This window comes from Elephantulus edwardii, unplaced genomic scaffold (genome assembly GCF_000299155.1).
Source record: "Elephantulus edwardii isolate Elephantulus edwardi_28Jun2011 unplaced genomic scaffold, EleEdw1.0 scaffold00025, whole genome shotgun sequence".
Classification (NCBI taxonomy): Eukaryota; Metazoa; Chordata; class Mammalia; order Macroscelidea; family Macroscelididae; genus Elephantulus; species Elephantulus edwardii.
Window position 1 is genome coordinate 17,489,965 of NW_006399775.1, and position 19,353 is coordinate 17,509,317.

The window sequence follows — 19,353 nt, forward strand, 5'->3', positions numbered from 1 at the left end:
ATAGTAAAATTGGAACGATACAGAGAAGATTAGCATGGCCCCTGCGCAAGGATGACACGCAAATTCGTGAAGCGTTCCATATTTTCGACCCTGAAATTAACCAGTCTGTAACGAAGGCTAACTTCTAACTCCTTTCAACTACAAATTTTGTCTTTGGATACAATGCTAAGTGGATAGTCCTTTCGGAGGGACTGTTTAAAAAGAGGCAGGGAGAAGAAGAGAAAAAAAAATTTACTTTAAAAAACAATCAATCAGAGGAGCTCTGGTGGCCTAGTGGCAAGGAGCTGCAACTACAATCCCAGAGGCTCACACTTCGAATCCACCAGATGCTCTGCCGGGAAAGGAGGGACAATCTCCTCCTGTACCAGTCAGATCTGATTTGATGGTACACTCACACAAAAATATAAAAAAAACCCAAACAAACAAACAAAAAACAATCAATCAAGAGGGGCTCTGGTGGCCTAGTGGCAAGAAGCTGTGTTGCAATCCTGAACATATACAGTTCAAATCCACCAGTTGCTCTGCTGGAGAAGTAGGAGGAATCTCCTCCTGTGCCAGGTGGATCAGACATAACAAGAAAAAGAAAATTGAAAAAAAAAAAAAAAACCCAAAAAAACCCCAACAACAATCAAACAAATTAAAAACAAACAAATGAAAAATTCTGGAAGTTCAACAGCAGGTTTGGCTTACTTTAACTGGAGAAGTTCACAAATGGAACTTTAATACATGCAGAAAAATGTTTCAAATTACAAATTTTGGTAATAAAATCACCACAAATATTTAAAATCATGTAAACAGTGCTACAATAAAGGCATACTCAGAATTCCGGCTAAAAGAAATGCTTAATATGTAGGAACATTGTATCTGACACAAAAAGGCTTTTTTATTTATTTGCAACTAACATCTGAAGATATGAGATGCATTTTTTTATGAGATGCATTTATGAACTATTCTCTCAAACCATCAAACAAGTGAAAATGTACTACTTTTCATTTCCAATCAAAGCAGTAGAAGAAAATGAAAACTATGATTAAGCAAACAATTCCTTTCCCCTATCATTATGATATGTCTTTGTCAGGAAAAAAAAACAAAACCCAATCAGAAGTAAAAAGATGCTAGCCAACTTTCAGTTGGTTTATGCTCTGCTTTAGACTTTGATCCTATCCTTCTAGAGAGTTCAAGTTTTGAACTGCTTAGTTAAATAAAACAGAAAACAAAGTGAAGAAATCATATTTACAATATGAGTTATTATTAACAAACCTTTGAGTATATTTCCATTAAGTTAGTAAAAGCTATGATATTTTGAGGACCTGAAACTTTTTCATTCAGATTTTAAAATATTCTATGTGAATATTTTATTAGATTGTTTATTAGCATTATTACATTTTTGTTTTAATAAAAGAGAATAAACCTCCTTTTATAGGAAGGCTCAAACTTTTCAAATGGAATAGAATAGAATTTATATTTAGATAGTAGGAAAAAGGATAAAGAGAGAAAAGGCTACAAAACAAAGCTAAGCAAAACACACAAAAAACCTTGTTTAGGTGTTTCTTCCTCTTTCTTAGCTTCCTCATCCTCCAAGCTGGGGCTTTCTCGAGAAGAATTGTTCTGTTGGCTAGGGTTTTTCAACAGTACAGGATCAATTTGTGCTTTTAGGAGAGCAAGAGTCTCGGCCAACTCATTTCGATTTCTGAATAAAAGGAAAAAATAAAGATAGCATAAAAAAAAAATCTGTTCTAAGAAATTTTCTGAAAATGCCCAGTGGAAAGAAAAACCTAAAAGAAACAGTTATTGCAGACTATTATAGCCAGTCCCAACTAACTTTCAATTTTCTAAATAAGGACAGTATTAGGGAAATAAAATATTAAAATTTACTATTCCCCAAAGAGTAATCTTAAACTATTCTTCAATTAATTAGAACAGCAATGTATATTGCTTACCTTGAAAGAAAAGAACAAATTAAAAATTATTTTGGTAACTAAAAAGTATTATGACAGCTCCAAAATTTAAAAGGTGATTAGCACTATTAATGCTGAACCATTAAGCAAAAGGAAGTCTTGAAGAGAAGCACAAGAATTACAGATAATAAAAGTAAATACTATTAGAAGCACAATCTGGCATTTCAGTAGTAAGAGACATTCAACTAGTGAACACACAGGCTGATACGTAAAATACACAGTATGCAAAGGTGAAGGAGGCTATTATACACTAGAGAGCAAACCAACAGAATCCCAAAGATACAACATTCAGTCAAATAACTGATGGACCTAGAATATGATCTGTAACACCAGGAAGGGACTTAACTTCTTAAAACAATTAAGCATTTTCCAAAGGATAAATGAAAAAGGGAACCAAAAGGAAGAAGGAAAAGAGCTCTAGCAATGTATGGACTGTAATCAAAATAACAAAACCAAAGGTGTATAAATTGTTGACTAGAAAATGAATTTCATTTGTGAACTTACTCAAATAACAAGTTAATAATATAGTAGTAGTAATAAGAGAATGTGATTTAAAAACTTTTAACAAAATTATTCCAGTTTCTTTTTCATTTGAAATCATCAAAGATAGCTTTTAATACTGTCATAGAATTACTATGTATCTCTCTCAACTATGCATAGTAAAAACAAAGCCAGGTAAAAACCAGAAAAGCTCAGGTTACTGGTTTCGGTTTTTGTACAACTACAAGAAAAGAATGCAAATGATTTGAATGTAAATGATTTAACAATGGTGCAAGGTTCAAAACTGGGAAAGACGTACGCCAGGGATGTGTCCTGTCTCCATACCTTTTCAACCTGTATGCAGAACAGATTATTCCGGAGGCTGGGTTCTATGAGGAGAAATGTGGGGTCAAGATTGGTGGAAGATTTATCAACAATCTGTGATATGCAGATGATAGAACCCTGCTTGCTGAAACTGAGGAGGACCTGAAGCGCTTGCTGGAGAGGGTCAAGGACTGCAGCCTCCAATATGGATTGAGGTTCAATATCAAGAAGACAAAGATTTTCACCACTGGGCCAATTGGCAGCATCAGGATGGATGGTGAAGAGATTGAGATTGTTCACAGCTTCAGTTTGCTTGGCTCCACAGTCAACACTCTCAGCACCAGTAGCCAGGAAATTAAAAAGATGTATTGCCATGGGAAAGTCTGCTGTTAAGGACCTCTCCAAAGTACTGCATTCAGGCCATGGTCTTTGCTATCACTTGTTATGCATCAGAGAGTTGGACAATGACTAAGGAAGATAGAAGGAGAATCGATGCCTTTGAGCTTTGGTGCTGGACAAGAGTATTGAGGGTACCATGGACTGCTAGGAAAACAAACAGATTTGTCCTGGAAAGGGTTAAACCGGGTGGCTCCTTGGAGGCAAGGATTCTGAGGCTCCGTCTAACATACTTTGGACATGGTGCAAGGAGGGACAGGTCCTTGGAGAGGGACATCATGCTTGGGAGGGTGGAGGGACAACGCAGGAGAGGAAGGTCCTCCATGAGGTGGACTGATTCAGTGACTGGGGTTATCGGGATGGGTGTGTCAGAGACCGTGCGACTGACACAGGACAGAGTAGAGTTTACGGCTGTTGTACATAGGGTCGCTATGAGTTGCAAGCGACTCAACGACACTTAACAAAAAAATCTCAAGGAAGATTGTGATTTCTAAATGGTTTTTATTATAAAAAACAGAAGACCATCACTAAAAAGTGATCAAGAATTTGAAATACTGCACAACTTGGATGACTCTAGAACAAAGAAGTGACACAAGTAAGTGACAGAAATTAGTCACAAAAAGACAATTAAGATCATTAATATGTTAAGGAAAGGTTTATACACAGAATCAATCTTGGATTGATCAATTAGGGATGAGAAGAGAAGGGCAAGAGAGAAAAACAATAATGAACAGTTAAGTTGGTGGAGGGGCGCCACATGGATGGGCAGGAATATGTGAACAGGGTGTTAGTTTATCCATAAAGAGATGGGCTAGTCTCATCGTTAAATAGAGTAGCTTGGTTAACAGAATTTGGGAATCTAATAAGTAGTAACCTTGCTGGAGAGTCAGGTATAAATTGCTTCCAACTTGACAGTACACAACACACAACCACCACGAGCAAAGCAACAGAGAATATATAGTGCATGTCCTTTGGGACTGGACCTCCAGATGAGCAGCAGCCACAGTAGAGAACCAGAGATGTAACATGTGACAAAGTTGATCTCGGGACTGCTATCCCACAGAACCAGAGATGGGAGCCTTCTGCCAAGTTTGTTGGACACCTTGGGACAGGGTGGTTTGGAACCCAAAATTGGCAGGACTAAGATCTTTGTAACACTGGCCTACATCTTTGAGGCTGAAGTGCCTGTCAGCATGCTTTAGAATCTGTCCTGACTGAGAAATTGTATCCTGCTACTAACCTTAATTGTAGCCTTTTGACTTGAATGTGATTCCATGTGCTATGTAAGCTCCTGCAATGGATTTTGGATCCAGTAAAGTAATAAGATTGGCTCTGGAATTAGTAGAAAGAGGAGTGGGAGTGCAGGGAACGTGTCTGATCTCATGGGAATTGACTTGTGCGTGGTTGCTATTCACAGTTCCCCTTTCTGAAGTTAAAAGAGGTTAGCTATGGCCACCCCACATAGTCTTTTTACAGAGAGGATGGCAAAGATTTAAAAAAAAAAAAAAAAAGGTTGGTGAAAATGTGGGAAGATGAGAACCATTGCCTATGGCTGGTGTAAATGCAAAATAGTATATTACAGCCTTGGGGAAAATAATGATGATGGGTTAAAAAAACCAAAAACCAAACCCCCAAAACAATTTAAAAACAAAAACCAGAAATAAATTAAAAACAAGAGCTACCACGGCTGTTGTTAGATGCTGTCAAGCTGATTATGGCCTATATGGTGACCTTATGAACAGCAAATTTGTACCCTGTTCTGTATCATCCTCATTATCTCTGATACACTTGAGACCATTGTTACAGTCACTGTGTCAATTCATTTTGTTGAGGATCTTCCTCTCCTTCTCTTATCCTCCACACAATATGCTCAAGGTCCAGCAATTTTAATCCTGTGTATTCACCCAAAAGACTTATAAAACAAAGATTCAAACAGAAACTTGTGCACCAATGTTTAATGCAGCACTATTTACAATAAAAACCGTCTTAAATGTCCATTAACAAATGAATGGAAAGTATAATGTGGTATACTGGAATAAACAACAAAATATTATTAAGCCAACAGGAGAATGAAGTTTTAATACATGTCGCAACAAGGAAAGAGCTTGAGGCTATTTTGCTGAGTGAAGTAAAGTCAATCACAGAAGGGTGTATACTGTATGGCTTCACTTTGAACAGGCAAATGCATAAAAACCAATAATTAGATGCAGGAAGGAGGCAAAAAAATGGCAGTGGGAAAGTGGAGATGAGGTGTTAATAGTGATGAGGAAATCACAGATTAAGAGTACAAATATTGCTGTCAGTAAATTACACTCATAAAAAGCTAAATTAGTAAAAGTTGTTATATAGATAAAGATGTATTATCAACAATTTTATTTAAAAAGTAGCTGCTAAGCTTTTTATGTAAACTCAAGGTCAAAACCTTCCTTGGGTTAGAGGTTTAGGGTCATGGTTTTTCTATTTACTCTTCATTATATTGTCAGACTTTGGCTTCTGAAACACAAAGAGGTATGCATTTCTTCACATGAAAACGATTGCTAAATATATTAACAAATAGTGAATGCTAACTATATGCACTGTGCTTAGTACTATGCTATGTCCTGGAACTTCTCAAACTCTACCCCAAAACCCCTCAAAACACACATGCACACACCCATACAGCATGACCCTACCATCATAAATCACATTCTGTAATGAAGAGTTAAATTAAGGAAAAAAATTTTAAAATACTAAAGGAAAGATACCTGACAATGCATTTCCATGAAGAGCCATCTTGATCATCTTGTTCTTCTATGTACATTCTGACATTGTGATCTTGATCCAACTGGTACCAATACATGAGGCCATCTTTGTCTCTGCCAATTGGCTGGAGACGCATCGTATCAGCATCTTCCTCATTAATAATATTCTTGAATTTGAGATTGTCATCAAACTGACACTCACAGAGATACTGGAAAATAGCCAGAATATACTTTTAAATATCCTACAAATTATTTCCTTATCATCATAAATGTGATACTTTGCACTGTTGTTATTATGTGCCATCCATATTAAATCCTTTAAGTGTTTTTAGGTAGTATCAAGAGGTATGAAATTAGCCATTAATATATATATAATTAACACAGTTAAAACCTCTTTAGACTTCAGTCTAATAAATATTTTATTTTCTGTTTCTCAGTTCAATTAAGTGTCATATGATACTTGATTATCTTAGTTGCTTAGTACTGTTCTGCCCACGAAATGCCCCTCAAAGAAATCTAAAAGCACGTCTGAAATTTCAAGCGCGTTTATTATATTATTTCCACGCGTGGAGACTTTTTCCCTCCTCAGGAAGATGGTGAAGGAAAAAAGCCCCGAGTTTTCCCTCCCACTCACTTTTATAGCTCTTTTGAGTGCCCCTGTTAGGGCACCGGGATTGCGATCATGGTTGGTGGGCTGGGGAATTAGTCATTTGGGTTGACTTTTGACGGGCTGGCTACTTTGCCCGCCTTTACTCCTTCTGTGTCACATAGACACTAGTTAATCCTTTACCTTGCAAGGAAAGGCAAGGCCTTACCCGGGGCATTCGTGTTTGCCTTAAGCTAAGAATTTTTACAGCCCGTTTCTGCCTCTAGCATTAATGGGGGTTTATAAAAAATGGAGTTTCTCAACCCAGGTGCCCATCAACAAAGGAATGGATAGAGAAGTTGTGGTATATTCACACAATGGAATACTACACTGCATTGAAAAACAAGGAATTCATGCAATATTATTGAAAATGGGTGAGCCTGCAGGATATTATGCTGAGTGAAATATCTCAGATGCAAAAGGACAAATATTGCATGGTGCCACTGTTGTAAAATGGGACTGATATCAGGGTTGGGGTAAGACTGAGAAAAACTCGATAAATTGTGTATACTGGTCTTATGGTTATCACTAGAGTCCACAATTAAGGTTGCATAGTGGAATGTATTTGGGGTGGTGGGAGGGGTGCGGGGGGGGGGATTATGTACCAGGGAAGGAGTGTTTCTTTTACTTTTTAAAGAGAGGAGTGAACTGGGGAGGGGGGGAGGGATGGGCGGGGAGAGAAGTGCAGCAATGAATGAATGGAAATCCAAAATCTCTATAAATGCTCATTAAAATTATTAAAAAATAAATTAAAAAATGGGGTTTCTGCTGTCCCTTCAGTACACTCTAATAAGAAACAAGGAACAAAAAGAACATACATAGTGTAGCCCTCTTTTACTATCTTCCTTTCACATAATATTGCTTGAGAATAATAAATTTTAAAAGATAAATTTTAAGGTAATAATTTATTTAATATTATATAACTTTAGAGGTTTCAATCACTAACATATAAATCAGCTTTATTTCAAAAGCACCAAGCTTGACAACACTCTCAAATTTGCTCTTTCCCCCTATAAAGCTTTAAAATTATCATTCTTGAAATAAATGTTTTTATCAAACCAGAAACATTTACAGTTTTTAATGAAGGGACTCTTCTAATGATAGTTGTCTCTACGGTATTCTTTTTTATGAAGAAACTAACATGACTACTTTGTTGTTGTTATGTACCATTGTGTTGGACCTTAGCTGACCTCCCAACAGGTTTTCAGATGCAGAACACTCAGCAGTTGACTGCCCATTTTTCTCCCACAAAGCATCTGGTAGATTCAAACAGTATGCGCCGGGGTTGGCAAAAGAACTCCTTACCATTAGCTCACCAGAGCTATAGAGTTTGTTTTATCATTAGAGCCTAAAAACTAATGTCTTCTCTGAGCCTCTACCTAGGCAAAGAGTACATGAAGGACACATAATTTCCCTGCCTGCATAGAGCCTAGTAGTCTTGAAACACAGTGATCTGGACCAGTTGAGAGGGTGGAAATCATCAAACACCTTCTCAGTGATTATGTTTTATGTATATATGCATACATGAACCAGTCTCATTGCCTTTGAGCTGATTATGGCTCGCTCAAAGCATCCCTCCATCAGGTTTCTGGGACTGTAAACCTTTGATGGATACTGCCCGTTTAGGGTTCTCCCACCCCCATAGAGTGGGAATTCAAACTGGCAATTTTTCATTTAGTAACCAGATGCTTCACACACATAATATGTCCCTAGGACTCCTTTAAATAGTAATATATGTGTACATATACTCATACATATAGAAAACAAACACACACACACACACACACACACACACACACATTTTTTATATTATATACACTATAAAATAAAACCAAAAACCAAACCTACAACTGATGAGTCAATTGTGACTCATAGCAGCCCTCCATGGTGTTTCTTGGGAGATCACCTATCTTTCTCCCATGAAGATGCTGGTGGATTTGAACTGCTGGCCTTTCAATTAGCAGTGCAACACGTAACACATAAAAATGTTATTTACAAAGTTGAAATAAAAATGAGTAGAAGACATTTTATGACTTTGTTCTGACACATATATGAATTATGTTACATATTCTTTAAAATCACATATTATAGCCTTTGTTCTGAACTCCTATTCACGTCTTCTGGTGACAGATCAGGGAGCTCTAGCGGCCTAGTGGATAGTGTTACAATGCATATCTAAAGGTTAGAGGTTCAAATACACCAAGGGTACCAGAAGATGAGCAGTCTTCTCCCATGACCTCTAGAAAGTTGTGATAAGTCAGTTCTGACTTCATGGCAATGAGCTGGGCTGTTGATACATTAATTAGCATGCTTAATAGAATTTAAAGTCTAAAGTTTACTATGACTTTTAGTTTTCTTAGGAAAGGATATGAATCTTACAGACTATCATGTAGCTTTAACAGAAATCTGGGATAAGAAAATAATATCTATATATATGATCTATCTCCAGAAAACAGTGTTTGTGCTTCCATTAAATACTAAGAAAGCCATTTAACCTTGCAATCCTATGAACATTAAGCTGACTTAATGAAACAATATGAATTTAGAATTAGTGATAACATCACTAATTTTTCTATGTCTCTATGAAAAATACTGTTTTTTCATTATCTTGGCGATGTCACTAAATTATTAGTGATCAATTATTAGTGACCAACACTACTAGAATGTGAGCATGAAGAGAAAAGGAAATAATGTCTATCTAAGTTCAACATCAACAGGTTAAATAAACCTATTTATTTGGCTATGAGTGATGTTTTATTTAGAAAGTATGCAAAGGCATAATCTAGTTATTCGAGAAACAATTATATCAAATTACAAAGTTAGCAGGTTAATAGCTGTCGACAGCATTTATGAGCCATGCAAGTGGAGGTTGAAAAGAATAAAATTAATTTAGGGCAACTGTTTACCAATTGGTGGCCTCATGGTAACGAGCTGCCAAATGCACAAAGTCTGAAACTACCAGCTGCTCCACAGGAGAAAAACCGGCCATAAGCTCCCCTGTGATTTACTGCCTCTGAAGACCTGCTGAAGAGTCAGCTATAAGTCAGTTCTGCCCTGACACATGTAACAACAACAATAATTACTGTCTTCAAAGCAGAGATAATTAAGCTATACTTGTATTAATTTAAGAAAGAATAAATGTATTACCTTTAATAATGCCAATTTACATTCAACGCTCATTTCAAGATAGCCTTTCTTTTCCATCTCCCATGCCCAGGTGCTATTAAACTCCTGGCATATCTGTAAGAAAAGTTAATATTTCAATACATAAAAGCAATTTTAATATATTTGTAGTTCTATTGTATAATTATGTCGTTAAAATTTATATCAGAAAGAATACAAAACACAGTCTAACCTAATTCCACTACAAAATATATACTACTTAAAACACACGAAACATTTACTATTGTCTGATTAATTAATTTAAGAAAATGTCTACGTAGTTCCTTCCTCTTCTTCCAAGATCTTTATATACACTTCTGTGTATGTAAAGGCACATCTACATACAGAAAAGTAATTATTATAGTCATCTCTCCAATGGTATGGAGGTTCCTTGAGGTCAAAGACAACAGTTTATTCATCTCTATAACTAAATACATTTAACTAGCATGCCAGATTTATATTTACATATATATGTACATAATATTATTTACATGCAATATATTAATCATTCTACTTTTCAATCAGTATCTTGTAGTTTCTGGAAAATAAAACTTTGAGGGGAGCTCTGGTGGCCTAGTGGCAAGGAGCTGCAACTACAATTCCAGAGGCGCATGGTTCGAATCCACCAAATGCTCTGCCGGGGAAGGAGGGACAATCTCCTCCTGTACCAGTCAGATCTGATTTGACAGTACACGCACACAAAAATAATAAAATAAAAGAAAAGAAAAAAAATAAAATAAAACTTTGAATGTCTAGCATTTGAGACTTCTGTAATATGGCTTTAACTTCATCACCAGACCTTTCTATTTAAATAAGAATTCCAGGCAAACCAGAATCACACCAAAACATTAGGTAAAGAGATTTGATAACCATTCTAGCCAAAGTCAGTACATGAATTTGCAGCCACACAAAGGGAGCAATAAGGAGAAATTCCTTGAAGTCTATGACTTTTTGTGCCAAACTACTATTTAGTAGTAAAAGGAGAACAGTAATAATACCAATTTTAAATAATGTGAAACGGACATAAAAAAAGAATGTAAAATACCAAACAAATTTCTTATCTTTTTGCAAAGACTAGAATGGGTACCAGGAAGAATAACAAGTCAAGGAATGATGACAGTGAAATGTGAACAAGAGATTAGAGGCGGCTGGAGAAAAGCAAACAGGTGGATAATACTGTTTAAATGGACACCTCAATCTGGAATAGCACGGGGAAGCATTCCCAGGTGGATTATCCTATCCTTTTCCTATTATTCACTAGTATAATTATTTTACCAATTTGAACAGTAAAATCACAGAAAGTATTTTTACGATAGACGGAGGCAGAAAAACTAGGAATGAAGAGTTTTCAAATGATCAAAGTTAGAATGAACTTCCCTCTCACTAGAAAACTATACATGCTCTTACTGACAGCACTGTATTTGAGGGGGAAATAACCTGAGTGACAGAAAAAAGGGAGGTTCTTGGAATATTACAAAGAAGACCTTAAAATAGTTATATAAGAAACTAAAAGGTCAGAATTTAAACAAATACTTCACCAAAGAATATATACAAATGACTAATAAACACACACATGAAAATAACACTCAACATTATTTGTCATCGAGGAAATGCAAATTAAATAAAAGACCAAATCAACTCACTAAACCAGCAATAATAAAAAAAAAAAAACAGATACAAGAAGTATTTGTCAGTATGTCTAGAAATAAAAACTCTCATACACTGTTGGTGTAAATTTAAAATGGTGTCACCACTTTGTAAAACACCTTGGTAGTTCCTCAGGAAGTTGATACAATTCCCAGTCAAGTACAACTCATAGCGAACCTATGAACAAAAGCCCCCTCTACAACTATTGACATTTATCAAAGTTCATAGAGTTTCTGGAGGCATGTTATTTAGAAAGTGGATGCATTATACTTCACAAAAGCAGACAGGCAAAAAGGCCATAAACGGTATGATTCCATTCATATAAAATGTTCACAGTAGGCAAATCCATATGCAAAATGACTAATGGTTCTCTGTGCCCTCTGAGGAAGGAAGGAATGAACAGGGGAGTCACTGGTAATAGTACTAGGGAGTTTCCTACTAGAAGAAAGAAAGTGTTCTAAAATTATAAAGTATCTCCTAAATCATCTACCTGTAATAATGTAAAACATAATTTTAAAGATGTCAAAACAAAACAAGATGTAAAAATAAGTCAACAGTTGTGATTCCAACGTCATGCTATTTTCCACATTCAGAAGATCCACGGTTATCTGAAAAAGTCCTAATTGTGATCTGTTTGTACTGAGATTAGGAATACACATTATGACTGTAGTAATTTCAGTATCTTCTCTCACATCTCTGCCCTTGACTTGGTATAATGGGAAAAGCATAAACCTGCATTTTGGCAAGGGACCTTGAGATGATCTTTAAAAGATGTGTAAGTGGGAATGACATCAACATCTATTATCACCAGTGCTGTGAGGATTAAAAACAAATTATTGGCACATGCAAAACAGACATTTCATTAAGTGGTCGTCCTTACTACTAAACTGTCTCTATAAATTTGGACTGAATCCTCCATGGTGTTGTTGTGTGCCCTCAAGTAGGATCTGATCCACAGTAGATCCTTCACTGGGTTTTCAGAGGCAGTAAATTGGACAGGGAAAAGAAGCGAGAGACAGGGAAGAACAAAATGATGCTAAGCTAAACTTTTGATACAAATATTCAGCTGTATTCCAGAAGGAACTTAAAAAACAAATTCAAGCCTGGAGTTACAATATGTGGAGATGTTATGGGCAAAATCTTGAATGATCGAAGAGATATGAAAAGAATATGGAGAGAATACGTAGGATCAGTATCACAAAAAGAATTGATCAACACTAAAATTTTTCACAAAGTAACATATGATCAAAAGCCAGTGGTAATGAAGGAAAAAGTTCAAACTGCTATGTAGACACTGGCAAAAAGTAAGGCCTCAGGAATCAACAGGAAATTTATTTGGGGAACTGACATGTTTCAAATGAAAGACGCAGCTGCACAATTGCTCACCAGTCTATACTGGGAAATTTGGAGGACAGCTGCCTGGTCAACTGACTGGAAGAGATCCGTATTTGTTCCTATTCCCAAGAAAGGTGATCCAACAGAATGTGGACATTACCAAACAATATAATTAATACACATGCAAGCAAAATACTGAAGATTATGAAAAAAAAAAAAATGACTAGAATAATACAAAGACAGAAAACTGCCAATGTTCAAGTTGGATTTAGAAGAAATCCTGGCACCAGGGATAGCACTGCTGATGTCAGATGGACCCTGGCTTAAAGTAAAGACTACTAGAAGAATGTCTATTTGTGCTTTATTGACTATGCAAAGGCATTTATTTTACTGTGTGGATCATAATAAATTACGGCTAACACTGAGAAGATTGGGAGTCAATCATTTGTGCTCATACAAAACATAGACGTAAACCAAGAGGATACTGTGCTAACAGAGCAAGAAGATACTATATGGTTTAAAATCAAGTAATGTGTATGTCGGGTTTGTATCCTTTCTCTATACCTACTTAGTCTGTCTGCTGAGCAAATTATTTGAGAAGCAGCTATACTTTATGAAGAAGAATATCTCATCAGGATTGGAGGAGGATTCATGAATAACCTTTGTTATGCAGATGACACTTTCAGCCTGCTGCAGAAGATTAAACTCTAACAGCCTTCAACATCAAGAAAACAAAAATTCTCACCATTGGACTGGTAGGCAACATCAGAAGAAATGAATCGATTGTAACTGTCAATGACTTCATATTACTCGGATCCGCAATCAATACACTTGGTATCAGCAGTCAGGAGATCAGAAGTACCATACTGGTTAAGTCTGTAGTCAGGAACTTCTCAATACTATTGAGAAGCACAGATGACAGTTTAAAGAGTAAGGTTAAAAAAAAAAAAAAGACTAAGGTGCACTTGATTCTGGCCATGGTTCTTTCAAATCACTTGCTATGTATCTAAGAACTGCACCCTGAATAAGGATGACAAAAGAAAAACTGATGCCTTTGAGTTGTGGTGTTGGAGGAGAGTACTGAATATCTGAAGGAATGCCAAAAGAACAAGCCAGCTATGTCTCAGAAAAGGTGCAGACAAAGTGCTCTTTGGAGGCAAAGATGACAAAGCTTCATCTCACATACTTGGGGCATGTTGCTAGAAGTAGTTAATCCTTGGAGAAAAGGATATCATGCTTGGAAAGGTGGAGTGACAACGGAAGACAGAAGACTCTCAACCAGTTGAACTGCCACAGTGACTGCTGAAATGAGCTTTAGTGTCAGAAATTGTGACGATGGCACAGGATAGGCCAGGGTTCAGATCTGTTGTTCAAAGGGTTACTAAAAGTTTTATTTGACTTAACAGCACATAATAACAACAGGAAGAGATATTGGTTGACTATAGTATAAGTTAATGCTCAGTATCTGAGAGAGGGCAAACATGACCTAACTCTCCAAAATTTGGCCAACAATCTAATCTCAAAGCATAGTCCATGATTCCTGCTTTCTAAGATTACAATACAATGGTGCTACTAATTAGTGTTTACTGTATGAAAGGGGAGAAAGAGAAAATGAAGCACATATAGGGATAAGAAACTTGTACTGCTTAACTTTAATCTATTGATGTTCCTTCTGTACTGCTGTGAGGTGTCACCAATTCAACTATAACTCATAAAACTCTATGAAGAACAGGGTTATTAAGAGTGTACTAAATATTTTCTATAAATGGTCATACAAGTAGTAATGTAAGTTTTAATTTTTGTGAGAACTAACAAAATGTGACAGACAGGAACGAGCACATGCTGTTGGAAAAATGGTCTAGATATATAAGTTGCCACAAACTCTCCATTTGTAAATAATGCTACTTTTGTGAAATGCAATAAAGGGCAATAAAAACAAGGTATGCCTGTAAAAATCTACCGACATTGTGGTTATTATACTGTATTTATGGGTAACGAAATTTCAATTTCATGTTATTTCCACATGTCTGTCTTTTCATTTTGTCCTCCAAAGTTTAAATATTTTAAAACCGTTTTTAATTTGCACAGAAGCAGCAGGCCAGATTTCGTCCATGAGCTACAGTCTGAAGTCAGAAACTAGCTGAGTCTATTATAGCACAACTGTCCATGTACTTGTATCCTTTATCACTAGCTGCAAAGGAATCCCTACTAGGTTGCTTTTGCATTTCAACTTTATTCTGACCAATCAATCATATCATTTGGCTTTTCAACAGAAGGAAGAAAATGCTCCAATATTCAAAACATAACATTCATAATAATTATCACAAGAAATGATTACTCGTTTGGAGAGCTCTGGTAGCTGAGTTGGCATTACACTGTCAACCCGAAGTCTGAATCCACCTACTGTTACTGTAGAGAAAGATGGGCAATCTCCCATGTGATTTACTGCTTCTGAAAACCCACTGAAGAGTCAGCTATTAGTTCTTTCCAACGGACGGAACATCATAACAAAATCAACAAATTATTTAACGTTTGATTCTTAAATTTTGTTAACAAAAGGTCACATCCAATTTTATCCCACTACACAGTGCTTGAGGGAACAGTTCTTCTGAGATACATAATCAATAGTCTGTACCTATAAAACCAAATTATCAAAACAGCCTAGGAGGACTCTCAGCTTTATACCAGCTGCCATTTTCCTTGGCAAAATCCCTGTGTCTTCGCCTCCTAACAAACACAGAGAACCAAACTGATCCCAACTCATAGCAACCTCCATGAAGTTTCTGAGGCTGTAATTTACAAGGTGAGGAAACCATCAATCTTTTCCCGCAAAGCCACTGGTTAATCACAAACCTCATCACCTTTGGATTAACAATGCAACTTGCTAGAGATTACAACATAGTAGTCCAAGTATTTACGAAAAGGAAGGTGTGTGTGCGCCTAGAAAGCAAGCACATGGAATTTATCTTAGTTAAGATCATTAACATCTTTCTCTTAGGCACATATATGCAATCAACAGACCAATAATTCTTTTATTTTTGAGAATTCAGAATATGAAACTTTTTTTACAATGTAGAGAGGATCCTTAACCTTTTCCATGACTCTAAAATATTTACTGTGGACCTACTTTATGAGGGAGCACTGGTGGCACAGTGATGAAGAGGTGCATTGTCAACTCAAAGGCACATGGAAAAATCCACTGCCTGCTCTGTGAGACAAAGATGGGCAATCTCCTCCCATGTGATTTAGAGCCTTGTAGGAGGGTCAGCTGAGTCAATTCTGATCTATTAAATCCATTCTGATCTGAAGGCCTTTAACAACAACAACAACAACAACTTATTGTATGCCAGCAATTATCTAAGATCTAAGGGGTGCTGGTGGCTTAGTGGCAAGGAGTTTCACCACAATTCGAATCTACGAGCTACTCTGTGGGAGAAAGATGGACATTCTCTTTTCTTGTGATTACTGCCTCTAAAAATCTACCAAAGGGTCAACTATGGGTTCGTTGTGACTTGACGGTACACAACAACATTTTAAGATCTGGGACACCGCGGCAAAAGAAAAAAAAAGACTTATAATATGTGATCATGCAGCTAACACTCTATGAGGTAGTCAAACAGGTAAACAAGAAAATACCAAATAATAACAAATGTTATTTGTCTTTGAAATCACTTGCTATGCATCAGAGAGCTGGATAATGACCAGAGATGATAGAAGGAGAATTGATGCCTTTGAGCTGTGATGCTGGCGAAGAGTACTGAACATACCATGAACGTCTAAGAAAATGAAGAGGTTTGTCTTGGAGACGGTAAAGGTGGGCTGCTTCTGAGAGGCAAGGATTCTGAAGCTTGATCTGACATACTTTTGGGCATATTTCAAGGAGGGACCAGTCCTTGGAGAGGTACGTCATGCTTGGAAGGGTGGAGGGACAGCATAGGAAAGGAAGACCCTCGATAAGATGAATTGAATCAGTAACTGGGGTAATCGGGATAGGTGTGTCAGATAGTGGGATTGGCACAGGATAGGGCAGAATTTAGGGTTGCTGTACATAGGGTCGCTATGCGTCGCAGGTGACTCAACAGCACCTAATAACAACAACATTGTTGAAATCACTCCATGGGACCATCCAGTCATTACTCAATCTTTATCAAACGTCAGTCATGAAGAATTTTATGGCCAAACTTTAGTCAGTAGTTTTCACTTCATCTTGACAGGTATAAAACGTATTTAAAGAATTTAAAAAATACAAAGATTTATATAAAATATTTTCTATAAACTTTCTTTATGAGATTCTTGCCTGAGATGGTATTACCAAATGTTTGTTCCCAGTCAGCAGGTATTCTTTTCACCCTGGTGGAAAACATTTTTGATGAACACAGGGATTTAATCTTTGGACGGTTCCATTCATCGAGAGAGACAGAGAGAGAGAGAGAGAGTGTGTGTGTGTGTGTGTGTGTGTGTACCGTCAAATCGGATCTGACTGGTACAGGAGACTGTCCCTCTTTCTCCAGCAGGGCATCTGGTGGATTCGAACCGCATACCTCTGGGATTGCAGTGCACATTCTTGCCACTAGAGTCCCCTCCCATTCATCAATTTTATCCTGTTCAGACTGTACACTTCTGGCTGTATTTGGCAGTCTATTTATACCCCAGACTAGGGCTTCTAAGCTTGATCCCACGAACTTTATGGGGTTGGCGTTACTCTCAAGTCTGTTATCCATCTTGAGGTGATTTTTGGGTATGATGTGAGATGTAGGTCCTGTTTCAGCTTTCTGCTGGTAGCAGTCCAATTTTACCAGCACCATTTGTTGAAGCAGGAACGGCATCCACTTCCGAAATGGCTTGCCTCCGGAAACTATGTACAGTGCTCAGGCCTTTCATTCATAGGGTCGCTATGAGTCGTCTACAACTCAACAGCACCCAACAACAACAACACATTGCAGACTGCTCATGGTTAACACCATGCAAAATGGGGGGGGAACCTGCTGTCTAATTCTGCATCACCACCCTGATTTAGAGGAGACTGTTGTGATCCAGTTTTCACTGACTGATTTTCAGAAGCAGATCACCAAGTCAGTCTGAAAGTTCTGCTGAGATCATAGCAACATCAAGCAATGGCTATGTATTGGGTTCCTTGGCTAAACATCAATTCAGGTCTCCTTGCTTGCTGGAAACAAAGACCTGAAGCATTCACTGATGAAGTTCAAAGACTATAGCCTTCATATGGATTACACTTTATAAAGAAAACAAAAATCTTCACAACTGGATCAGTAAAAAACATCACAATAAAAAGAGAAAAGACTGAAATTGTCAAGGATTTTATATTACTTAGATCCACAGTGAATGGCTATGAACTCAATAGTCAAGAGATAAACAACATACTGCAATGAGCAAATCTGTTGCAAAGAATATGTGAAAGTGGACAATGAAAGAGGAGAACCAAAGAAAAATGAACTGATGTATTTGAATTATGGAGTTGGCAAAGGAGCTCCAAGTATACCAAGGACTCTAAAAAGAACGAACTAGTTTGTTTTGGAAAAAGTCAAGTCAGAATGTTCCTTAAAATTGCAGGTGACAGGGAGCTCTGGTGGCCTAGTGGCAAGATGCTGCACTGCAATTCCAGAAGTACATGGTTCAAATCCACCAGATGCTCTGCTGGAGAAGGAGGGGGCAAGGGGGCAATCTTCTGTACTAGTCAGATCTGATTTGATGGTACACATAAAAATAATACAATAAAAATTTAAAAAAAATAAATAAAAAATTGCAGGTGGCCTACTATTACTCAGTGTCATTACAGATATGTTGACTGTGGTTTATGGTCTATTGTTGGTTCTTAGTTTCCACAAATTCCTTTGTTGTGTGCTGGTAAGTCAGAACCAACTCATAGCTGATTCTCCAGTGGGTATTCCTAAGACTAGGTTTTCCAATCTCATGAAGAAATTGTCTGTCTTTTCCCTACAAAGTAACTCCTGGATTCAAACCACCCATCTTTGGGTTGGCAACCCAATTCCTTACTCAATAGAACATTAAAGCCCAAGTGTTCTTTCTTGGTCTTAAATGTTGGAAAATTTGATAATGATATACCTTGATGTTTTTATTCTGGGGTTCATCCTGTTTAAGGTTCACTCCATTTCTTTTGTTTGGGAAATTTTGAAACAGTAAATTTTCAATGATTTTCGATACCTTTTTTGGATCACGTTCTATTCTGAGATTCCAATCACACCTAACATGATTCCTCTTGATGATGCCCTATATACCTCTTGACTTTCTTCATATTAATTCCTTCTTTTTCCTGATTGTTTCTCTTAACAGATTAGTATTAAGATGTGCGTTCTTCAATTCGCTAATTCTGTTGCAGTTTTTCAGTTTTACTCTTTCGTCTTTCCAATGCATTATCTATTTCAGAATTTCATTTTTATTTTTTTTCAGTGGTTTTAACTTTTTATTTATATTTGGTCTTAAATATTTTTTTGTTGGCTTCTAAAAGTTTTAACTATTTTTTCATTGTTGCATAGGTCTTCTATATTTTCAAGTCTATGTTTTCTCTCGGTCAATTATGTATAATTTTCTTTAATTCCTTATCAAGAAGTCTCAATAGTCTTTCTTATTCTGAAAGATCCTCCCAGTCTCCATTATTTGGTCATTTTTTTGTTCCTAGATACAA

At 36.8% G+C, this 19,353-nt stretch overlaps 1 protein-coding gene across 1 annotated transcript in view; it reads right to left on the reverse strand.

Annotated features, from left to right (window-relative positions):
* The window catches only part of RSF1 (remodeling and spacing factor 1), a 149,460-nt gene that overhangs the window by 84,359 nt on the left and 45,748 nt on the right, over nt 1-19,353 (reverse strand). The window contains exons 3-5 of the mRNA XM_006882884.1: nt 9,693-9,785; nt 5,903-6,108; nt 1,536-1,690 (exon numbers count right to left, since the gene is read on the reverse strand). Of these exons, the coding sequence (XP_006882946.1) occupies nt 1,536-1,690; nt 5,903-6,108; nt 9,693-9,785 (454 nt within the window). The remainder of the gene's footprint in view (nt 1-1,535; nt 1,691-5,902; nt 6,109-9,692; nt 9,786-19,353) is intronic.